Genomic DNA, 11,490 nt, shown 5'->3' with positions numbered 1-11,490 from the left:
ATAAAAATATTAAATTATCTGATATTTTAAGAAACTTGACCCTTGTCACATAACCATGAAGGTATATAGGTGTCCTGTTTATCATTTCCTGTTTAATGTTTTTTGTTTTTTGGTGCATGTTTCTGCACGATGATTTGGCAGCTAAATGTTTAAATATTAATAGGCAGTGAACAATTTAGATATATAAAAAATTTTATAATTTTTTTTAATACATTAAAAAAAAATCGAATTCAAAATGTCTTACAAATATTTACAAATATGCAAAGTAAGGAATCCCCATAAACCCCATAATACTCCTCAGGAAAAAGAATCTCCAGGTGGGAAATGAAAACTATTAAATGCACTATATATACAGCACCTCTGCACAAACTTATCCGGACACAACGCTGCAAATGAGGCATTGTTCCTGGGAGAGGCCACAGGGAAATATGATTCTGCCAGAATGAAAGAAGCTTGTCAGCTCAGAGACGTCCACACACAAACCATTACTGAGTCTTATCAAAGGTATAGCCTCTCTCAGGCATATGTTCCGCTTAGAGAAGCTTGCACTGACCCTTAAAAGACTCTTTTCTTTTGTTTTGTAAATTGTCTTTGCTTTTAACTTTAAAAGCCAGAGATGGTATCTCCCTTTGCCTTGGTCGGTTATTAACTAGAGGGGAATTGTTTCTGGGATACGATGGAAAAAAAACGAAAGTATACAAAGGTTTGTCTTTGCTTTGGTGGTTTAATACAATGTCACCCTTGACACTAGTGTTGTATCTGACAAAACTGCAGGCTTCTTAAGTGCCAAGGACTTATTAAAATCCCCGGTGTAACATCTAAACACTTTGTTTCAGAGGAAATGGGGACTGACATGTAAAACTTAAACTTGGTGTTGACTTCCTACGTTCACATTCCTTCTATGATTAATTGACAACATGGAACTAATCACTTGGCACAATATAATAAAGAATCACATCAACACTCATTCATCTGTTTGCAACCTGTCTGAACAACAATCTGCTTTGATAATTACATGATGAATAATTTCGGGTTTTGTGGTTTATAGCTCTGGATTTACATGAAAACTTGGCAGAGGTTCTGAATACACAGGCAGCAGGTAACATAAATCTTCTGGTTCGAAGAACACGAGTCGTGGAAAACAACACTAAGGTGTTTGGCTGCCCCTCTGACGGTTCTACTGTTCTTCTGAATATCCTCAACTTATCTAACAATGATTTAAGCCTCTCAAATGCATGTTATATTTATGAAACGGGCTCTCTAACATGCCTGAGAGGACTTGTCTAGCATTACAAATGGTGAAACGGCACAGTCACATGCAGGGACGTGTAATTATGTCATCTTGCCTCCCTTTACATTTGAGCTGTCAAAAGAATTGAGCTGATTACAATGTGAGATTTATTCTCGCTGGTCCAATGACATTTTTCAGAGAATGGATTTAAGTTTTGAAGGAAAAGTGGTGTAGAGTTCTGGGTGTCTTCGTACCTTTTTCGACCCTTGCTCCTCCTCCACACCGTCCCCCACCACCACATAAACAACTTTCCTCCCGAACCTCTGGATTACTCTCTCGAAGCAGCTCTCTTTTCCTGGGAAGAGGAGAAACAGGTTAAGTTTGCTGCGGAAAGCAAGGAAGCCACATCCAAGACCAAGCCCCGGTGAGGGGCTCTTTAAATTCGCAATAAGTTACACAAAATTACGCAGTGTAAACACTTTGCCTTGGGTTGGAGATACGATAAGATCAATGCTAAAATAAAAGTAGTCTGAAGAGCATTATTCCCCACAGAACGTGGGACAAATGGCTAAAACAAGCCAAATCAACCTCACATGCAAATGCTGCAGTGAGGGAGGTGCAAGGGCTTTGCGCAATTGAAAGTACGAAAGTAAAGGTTGGTGTTTATTTTGCATTCGAAAAAGTGCAGAGGCTGAAAAGAAGAAAAAAAAAATGTCAAAGTGGAATGACATAAATTTGCCGAAGTGGTTTCATATGTGGACCTGAAAAGGAGAGGCCCAGTTCAGGCTGAGCTCCAAGAAAATAATCCCAGCCTGATTAGACCTCTTCCTGAACATCAACCCTCTCTTGTGTCTGCCACTTCTGCAGCCTAACCCAATCACACGCCATGTGTCTTGCGCTGTTTACACATAATATCATAGTAATTACGGCCACACTCCAATAGAATCCATTCACACACAGGTAGTTAATACTGAGCTCACACTTACCTATTTTCGTGGCGCTATAAATGTTTTCAATTGGAAATACTACTCCCAGTCCGTACAGAAGGACCTTGGCGAGGGCAGGTATGAGCTGTGTTGTGGTCACTAAGATGTTCACACAGTTTGATCTGTAATTGAAAGGCAAATTATGTCAAGTTAAAGCACACAGGGGAGGACAAGTCTAAAGTTTGTCATCCAAAACGCCCCGTGATAAATGGACCTTTAATTGTTGCAAATAATCGGTGCCCTAAAATTATATATTTTTTTCAAAATAATACAGAGAATAAGTGTTCTTTGAGGTATTGGGGTATAAAGAGCACTGTTATTCATGACTCTCCCTGATTTATGTGTATCAGTGATGGGCTCTATATAATTCGCTCGTGCTAAGGCCTACCTTGAGTGGATTAATGTTAGTGCTTTCAGTGCCAGTGTTAACCAGGAGTCAGTCAGGGCTTCAATTTCTGCTCGCAATTGCAACCAGGCTTCCCTTTTGGCTGGGCCAAGCAGACCTGAAATGAACAGAAACATTGTTTGAGTTGGACTGTCCTGCGAATACTTTGAGAAATTTAGAAATTTACCCAGACCAAGTGGTTTCTGCATAAGGGATTATTTGAGAAACTTATGAGTGCTTTTGTTGACGCACCACCCCTCTTCCCCAGCAATTTTAGAAAAGCAGTTTATTGGGGGATTACCTCCGACGTTATTTTTATAGGTGGTGTAAATTTCTTTTACTCGTCTGTAGCGGAAGGCAAGCTTTCTCATCCAGTCCACACCTCCTCGTACGCCGGTGGCCAGGCACAGGTTGGCACTAGTGGCAGCAGCGTGGAATCCGTCTGTGCTAAAATTATATGTACTGAACAGAGAAGAGAGAAAGAGAGAGGGCTTTTGAGCTCGACTTCAGCCAGAGTGAACTGTGAAATGGCTAGTATGATGCCAACTCTACCTTAGATCCTGCCCGTTGTCGTCCGATGACACATCGTCGATATGGACTTGATCACACTCCTAGACACAAGCAAAACAAAGGATGGTGAGCCGGCTGGAATTAAATATACCAATTTGATTAATTGTTTTCATGTGCAAAATTGGGTTCGATTTGGCAACTTGAATCCATGAAGTGAATAATGTCAACAACTGTTGAATTCCCAATTGAAAGCTCTCTCCTAAAAGCTCAAATCAACCCTCAACCACTTCCAGCCCCTAACCCCCCACCTGCTAAATCTTAATAAAAATAAACACCATCATCAGGGGACCAGGGATCCAACCCATTTGGCCACTACCACTAGGGGGATCTCTTGATATGCACATCTGCTGGTACGGAAAGTCAATTGGGACGGGATCGGTAGACTCCAGGAAGGTAGAGGTGGCCTCTCTGTGTTAGGTCTGCTAGTCCAGAGACTGGTGCCTGAACAAAGAGATAGCTGTGGGATAATGAGTGCGTCTGTGCCCCCTTCAGGGTCTCCACTTCTTGGAGAGGCTGAATGATTCTACAGCTCAAAGCTGATTCAGCCAGTGTACACAGTAACACAAACCAGACTTTCTGGTAAATGTAACGTACTAGAAAAATTGAACCTGATGCTAACCGCCAATGAAATTATGACCTCTGATTGCTGCTGAGCCACACACCAACACAGCCTGAGGCCAGCTTTTTGGAGAAAGCAGACTGAAAATCTGTTATTAGTTTTCCATTTATAGTCGTCCTCTCCCACCTCCCCTCGGAAGAGCCCTAGATATTAGTGAGCCTGAGCATTCAAATCAAACAAAAATCACATGGAAAGACAGAGTTGGTGGCTTGGGCGTTCCAAAAATCATATGCAAAAAAAAAAAAAAAAAAAAAAAAAAGAATTAATAAATTTAAATTAATAAATACATACACATATAAATTAGCTGACCACCATTCAAATTTCAAGTTTAATCTAACAATTTACTTGGTAGTAGAATTTTAGAAGAGGGTATTTCCTTTTAGCCATTCCTTAGAATTTCCTTTCCAGAACATTAAGCCTTTTAATTAAGTTTCAACTGGCTGCTAAGACACAAAAATACAAAAAGGACTTCCTTGTTTTAACTCAATCTGAACCTGGCCAAATGCTGACGTTATTGCATTCCTGTCTAATGCTACAGCAGGGTAGGGGTAAGCGCTTTAGACCGTAAACCTTTTTTATTTTACTGGTTCCCCTCTGAACAAATTTTTCATCTCTCTGGATTTGTGGGGAGAGGGAGGGGAGAGCGACGTGAAGAGAAACTCAAACCAGCTGTTCTTTAACAGAATTAAAATCTTGACCCCCAACCCCTGCTCTAATGCAGCCATTCTCTCGCCAAGCCTCTCCCAGCAAGCCTCGAGATCCAAAGAGGAAAAGACTTTGACCTGGTGCCCTGCTCCTCCTCTCCAGGGCTCCACAGGCTCAGATAAGGGGGAGGGGGGCAGGAGGCGGGAGGGTTTGTGAGGGGGGAGTCGGGGTGACCTCACATGGAGAACTCGGAGTGTTGCGGGGCCAAAAGATGGACTGCCAATTGCAGCCGCGGCTCAGGAACACCTCCAGCTATTTGTGTAATCTGTTTCTAGATAGTCAGCAGTGGATCTGTAATACTTCTGAAGTACCAATTTGTTTTTCAAAGAGGACCTTTGGACAGGCCAAAATCATTACAGAAAGCTGGGGCCGCCGCCACAACGTTTAATCCTGAGTATTAACTGTTATGATGACAAATGCGCCATTTCAGATAAATAAAACATGGAGTATTTGAAATATTTCTAACCAAGATTGATTAAAACATCCAAAACATAAAAACACATTCCAGTAGTTTTGCCCTTGTTCAATTGTGCGCAGCTGTCTAGGTCTCTTGACACGTTACCATCTCCCTTTGACGGAATCACCGCATGTTTACATTGCCTTTTAATTCTCTGGTTATTACGACACACAATTAACAGTCTTGTTGTGGGCTTCCAGACCTCCGGGATGAAAGTGAGGGCAGAGAAAGAATGCACAACCTCTAGCAATTACTGCACACAGCTGGAGCCCACATAAACCACTTGACTGCCACTCTGGTAGCTGCACCCGGACCCTAATGGAGCCGCCCGGTCCTAATGTCTTACAGTAACTCATGAGACTCATTAGGGCAGCTTCTTAAGCGCTCGTAAACACCGTTAAGCCTAATGACCGAGGATGGGCCAGCTTTAAGTGGTTAAATACAGCATGTGGTTGATCTTCAAGGGTGGCTGTCTGAAGGTATCTTCAAAAACGTGTTATGTTGAAAGGAAGAGATACTGTAAATATTGCTTGAAGTTTAGCACAATTGAGCTGGTGGTAGGAATTCAATTGAGATAATGGGGTCAATGATGTATAAGAGAGTTCATGATAGCATGTACTTTAAAACACACTTTTTCTATTCATGTTGGTTGCATGCTTTTGAACTTTTATATCATTTTCAAGGACGGTTTACATTTAATGAACTGAAAATGTAATATGGTGTATCCATTAAGTAAAAAGTGATAAATATACATATACTGTACATATTTAAATTCAGTTTTATAGCTAAAATGAAATTAAATAATAAAAAAATAGAATAAAAAATATTTCAAACAATAAGCAGTGAAGCAATTGAAATAATAATAAAAAATTATAATACAAGATTATGCAACAATCTCATTCCTTTAATGATTTTTCTGCATTGTAATATAAGGACATTTATTAATTTTTGACATTATACCTAAAAAATATAATAATAAAAAAACTAAACAAGCAATTGAAAATGCAAATTAAATATTTTATGCATTTTGAAGGAATATATAAGAAACAAATTGTGTCATGTTGACCCCTTTAGATAGCAATGAAAGTTGAGTGTGATCCAGTGTAAATAGGTCTGTCTTTTCTTCATTGTGGATCTCCTTGTTCACCAAGAAGTGGTTCTTACAAACCTAAAATCACACCTAACCAACACCAGATGTTCCTACAGTAGGCTGTGTAAAGATCCTCCTCTGCAATCCATACATAATTACGTCTTACACAAACACTATGTCTCTGTTTAATTCATCAATTTTTTGATCTCCTCTCATTCGTTACACTATATGAAGGCCCTGGTAGACGAAACAAATGTGTAAATGTGTGGGAAAAACTGTGGGAAACTGCAAGAGAAGCCTAACAAACTACAAAATAAACACCTTGAAATCAGCTCTTCTCTATTTCCATTCACTCGCTCTCATTTTCTTTTCAGTTCCTCCTCTGACTATCCAGGCCTAGAAAAACCTTTTCATTTATGCGAACTATCAGAGCCTCCTTTGTTCGGCTGGCATCTGTCATTAAGCAATCAGGCTGGACTGGCTGATTCTTCCTGTTGGCCAGAGGAAGGGCTTTGCTGCCGACTGCACAGAAGCAAATGCTGCAGAACGTCAAAAAAGAAAATGATTATTTAAAACTACAAACCTCACTTTCTCTCTCGTCCCGAGCTGGAAACATCCGTATTGCATTACTCTCCCTGGCTACCTCCGTTTCTCTTTTTTCCCCCTCTCTCTCTTTCTCTCTCTCTCTCAGCTCAGGCTTTCATCCCTGGCCGTGCCTTTGGGCCAGACCCTAAACTTTGCTGAATCTCATTCTGGAGAAGGAACCAGCTCCCCACACAGGTGAGCGGCCCAGGTAACAAAGGCACAGTGTGAGTGATTACAGCCATCATCACAACATTCCTCCAAGCCTACAAGCTAAGTCCATGTGAAAAAGCCCAATCCATGGTTCGCAGGTTCTCAATGCTGCCACTCCATTGGCAGGGTCTGTCATCCCCCGTCTGTGAGGGGGGTTCATGACCCCAGTGTTTGCCCCCCCCTCCCCTTCACTTTCCCACCACAGTTGGCCCACGCAAAGGGTGAGAGAGGTAAAGGGGAAAGAGGGAGGGTGCAGCTTACCTGTGGGTCGGACACAGGATATGGAGAACAAAGAGAGTTCTTCAGACCCACTTCATTCCAATCCACAGTTTGTGCTTGAACAGTCATGGAATTCAAACAGCCGAGTAAAACAAAGCTCTCTGGAAGCGCGACTTTCCTAAAACCGAGGCTTTTCGCACTCTCTCATATGAAGATAGAAAAGAGAAGGGGCCAGATTGATGAAAATCTTCTTAAGATGATTAATTCTGAAAAGTTCATAAAAACATTCCTAAGTACAATTATTAAAGTTCTCCAAAAAAAACATCTTATTCTTTTTCTTAAGAAGAAAATGACAGGCTTTGGTATTATTTGATTGTACGGCAGTTCTTGCCGAAGACAACACACCAAAGGAAGTCTTTTTATGCTGCCTGTATATTACCATAATGATCATAAAAAGCATGCACACTATTTTTGGTTTGTGTGGTTTGATGGGAGTTCAGCACTCAGAATCCCACTTTTTAGGGTTAGGTTAGGGTAGGGTGTCATGTATTTTAAATCTTTTTTTTAAAGAGTATGTCACAAGATTGAGCAGAGATGTTGAATTCATTTGCGCTCCGTTATTTTATGATGATTTTTAAGAATTCTTTTCAGCAATTCAAATTCTTCTCAAGTTGTGTCTTTAGAACAATCTTAAGGAAAAAAAAGAGATAATAACAGTCTTAAGAAATGGTTTTGGGAATTAAAATAATTCTTAACTTTATTCTTAAATTATATAAAAAAAATAGCAGTTAAGAAGAATTTCATTCTTAAGTATGTTTTGTGTGTAGTAAAGTAAACTTGAGTAAAGTAAGTATGATGGAGAGAAGATAATGGAAAATATGGTTTGAATGTGGTCAAACATGGTCTGGTACATCAACACCAAATGTTCCACTGCGTTTCTACCTTATAGATGTGACGCAAGTAAAAAAAAAAAAAAAAAAAAAAAACCTTTGTCCAAATAGAAGCAAAACCTACACTTTTTAATACCCTAACGGTTTGAGGATTATATCAAATGATAAATTATTTTTACATTTGGTCTTAATTGAGGGACTTAATTTAAACCATAACCTTGCTTTAATCCCAAAAAACTCTATTTATACATAAGGGTGAGCAATCAGCTTCTAAACCATCTTTTGACACCACATTGTTTGTAACACTACATTTTCCACAGACGCATAACCTTTATTGCTTTTAGGCCCCATTACTGTGGGCTCCTGGGTAAGAGAGGGGCCGATGCTGAGAGAAGATAGACAGGCCGACTTTAAAAGCTCTCCTTTCTCTCTTTAGTCATTCCAAAACACATCAGGGCTCCTGCCTGGGGACCTCTGGAGCTCTGACAGCCAAAAGACACTACCTGCGTCTAGACGTAAAAACACATTAAATCCACCGAGTCAATCGTGTTCCCGAACACACAACACGTGCAGGGAAAGTTATGATAATGACTTATTTCACTTTCAAAAGAGTCACTCCTCTATTTTGGTTTGCTCCAAAGAGCTCGAGGAATTGTGATGGAACATTTGCTTGTGGTATTGGCCAGAAATACAGTATATTAAATAACAAAGCTATCTACCTAAATAACCGAGAGGACAACTGGAAACTAAGATAGTTGAATTGCACTGGAAAGATGTTAAAGCGCTGTGTTGTTAAATGAGAAGAAAATGTCACAACTATGCATTTGTAAAAAAAACACTAAAAAAACCACCTCTACTTGATTCCAGCTGTAAACTGATAAGCAAAGCCCCTCCATCCCGAAGGTGCTAAACCCGTCCCGTTTGCAATGTCACCGGGTTGGCCTCAGGTATGCATCGGCCGAGGTAAGGCCGGGGATAATTGAAACCGTTCCCACCTCAGTAGAGTCAGGGAGGAGATCTCTGTCCCGCAGACGGCTCTGTGTTGTTTTCTCTCCCGGCGAGCCGTGGCCCTTCCCTGCTGAGAGGGAGCACGGCCGGGCCTCCAGAGACGCACATTCCCACACACCAACCCGCACTCCACCTCTCACCCAACACACAAGAATGCTTTCATCCCCAAAACATCCTCACACTCAGGTACTACACGCAGCATATCTCACAAGCTGGGTAATTGCATACAAGAGTTATGGTATAACCAGTTGCGGTATAACCAAAGAGAACAACGCCAACAAGTCTCTGCGTCCTGTACACATGTTAAATGTGGGATTTGTCCAGTAAAAATACTACTGTATTTCTTGTGCCTTGTTCTGTCCTAAAAATAACTTAATATTTCAACAAATTAAAGGATTATTAATTTGTAAAATTTTGTTTTGTTTAAAAATCATTTGTGCTTCCAATTTATGTACATCTTTTTAAAAGAAAATAAATTAATATTAGGTCAAATAATAATATTAATATTTAGCAAGGCTGCATTACAACTGCTCAGTTGGTGACAGTAAAGGTATCTATAATGTTACAAAAGATTTAACTTTCAAATAAATGCTATTCTTTTGAACTCTATTCATCAAAGGATCCTTGAAAAAAAGTATCACAGTTTCCACAAAAGAATTAAGCAGCAAAACAGTTTTCAACTATGATGATAAGAATGATTCATGAGCACCAAATCAGCATATTAGATTATGATTTCTGAAGGATCATGTGATATTGAAGACTAGAGTAATGATGGCACAGGCATAAATTACATTTTAAAATATATTCAGATTTTTTTTTTTGTATTTTAAATAAAATAAAAGCAGCCTTGGTGAGCATAAGAGACTTATTATTATTATTTTTAAATATCTTACTGACCCTAAACTTTTGAATGGTAGTGTACTTGTATTTATAAATATAAAAATAGAAATGGGCCTGGAGATTTTTAAGAATATTATATTTTTAAATATACAATAAATTGTTCAGCAACACACATTTTGATTATCCATTTAATAAAGTTATTCGTAAAAATGGCACAGGACATTCTGCACACTCTATTTTAGTATAAACTTGTGGTTCCTGAAATTTTCCTTTGTCATGAAGAAATTTGAATCAATATACTGCAATCAATACAAGGATCATATTGCTGACAAGCATGAAATATATTCTGTCATTGTACAATATTAATAATTTTGTGAGCCAAAAAATCTAAAAAACAAGACAGAGTGTCTCTTTTTTTCCAAAGACCTCTCTTTATGTGTCTGCTCGGTCACAGTAGTGTGTGTGTGTGTGTGATTTATAACCCTTAAGAGCAATACGACATGCCTCTTCCTTTTCATTACTTTCCTCTATATCAACATTCATCTGTTATTATCAGAATATTTAAAACTCCCATCAAACACAGGTGCAAGAAAGCGGGCAGAACGTCAAATAAATACCAACCCATCGACTGCACCGAATAGTGTAACACAACACAATGCAACATGACCCCACACATCACCAACACAGACCGACGCTTTAATCAGACAGGATGTGACCATGAGAAAATGTATCCATGTGGATTTATACACTAAATACAAATAATTACAAGTCAAAGTCCCAAAATGAGCATTGTAAGTGCTTGGCACAAATCAAAAGTTGAGAGGCTGATAGTGTATTTCTGGATTGTGCCGGCTGTCCTTTGCACATTTGTCTAAGTTACACAGTTGACAATCACCAATCACCATTAGGCATTTGTATGTGCAAAGCCAGAGGGAAATCCCTTTATGGCTTTGACTAAATTAGACCGAGCATGTGTATTTCTACAAGGTCTAAAATACATATCTGCTGTGGTATTATTTACAGTTTGAAATTCTCCCACCAATTCAGTGCTGAATTATTTTTTTTTTGTCCATCTGAACACCCCGTTTAGTTCAAAGAAAACATTCTGTTACGGTCTAAAGTACAGAAAGTGAAGTATTCAGCTATTGCATGCAATTGTCGTTTTAAGAGAAATGTCCTTAGCTTTAAAGTGTCAAAACGAAATGTAATAATTCCGTTGCTGAGATATAGCAGAAAGGAAAAAACTGCACATTGCACAATCCAATCATTTTACAAGATGCCTCGACAGCCGAATCATACGCGAGCGGTTTAAACACATGAAACGAAATCAAAATACAGGACAGATGTTGTGAAAAAGCCACATTTAAGCTTTGTCACAAAACTGTCATATTTTTTTTTTCAAATGGGGGGGGGGGGGCATACCCATTATACAAAGTGCAGCGGGCACAATTCAGTGTAGCCAAACATACGGAAATATTTAACAGCCAATTGCTGCCAATTAACTTTGATCAAGATGAGTGCGATTGGAATCTCCCCGTCACTCGAATGTCTCGGGCAGCACAAACATTTTCTTTCTCCCTGGTTCTCGTGGCAGGAAAAGCAGAGCGAGGCCGTTGACTAATGAGACTTGGCAGGCTCGCAACAGTTCTCCTCACACTTAAGTATCAAACAAAACATTTCCTCCTCCGCGAGGTC

General features: G+C 39.5%; 1 protein-coding gene across 11 annotated transcripts in view; it reads right to left on the bottom strand.

Moving 5' to 3' along the window:
• eya1 (EYA transcriptional coactivator and phosphatase 1) overlaps positions 1–11,490 on the bottom strand; it is a 96,632-nt gene that overhangs the window by 2,564 nt on the left and 82,578 nt on the right. For all 11 annotated transcript variants that reach the window (XM_082184878.1, XM_082184876.1, XM_082184882.1 and 8 more), the window contains 5 exons: positions 3,155–3,213; positions 2,904–3,064; positions 2,606–2,720; positions 2,218–2,339; positions 1,486–1,586 (listed from right to left, as the gene is read on the bottom strand). In XM_082184878.1, the coding sequence (XP_082041004.1) occupies positions 1,486–1,586; positions 2,218–2,339; positions 2,606–2,720; positions 2,904–3,064; positions 3,155–3,213 (558 nt within the window). The remainder of the gene's footprint in view (positions 1–1,485; positions 1,587–2,217; positions 2,340–2,605; positions 2,721–2,903; positions 3,065–3,154; positions 3,214–11,490) is intronic.

The sequence above is a fragment of the Leuciscus leuciscus genome (genome assembly GCF_965113295.1).
Source record: "Leuciscus leuciscus genome assembly, chromosome: 11".
Lineage (NCBI taxonomy): Eukaryota > Metazoa > Chordata > Actinopteri > Cypriniformes > Leuciscidae > Leuciscus > Leuciscus leuciscus.
This window is presented reverse-complemented; position numbering and strand designations above follow the sequence as displayed.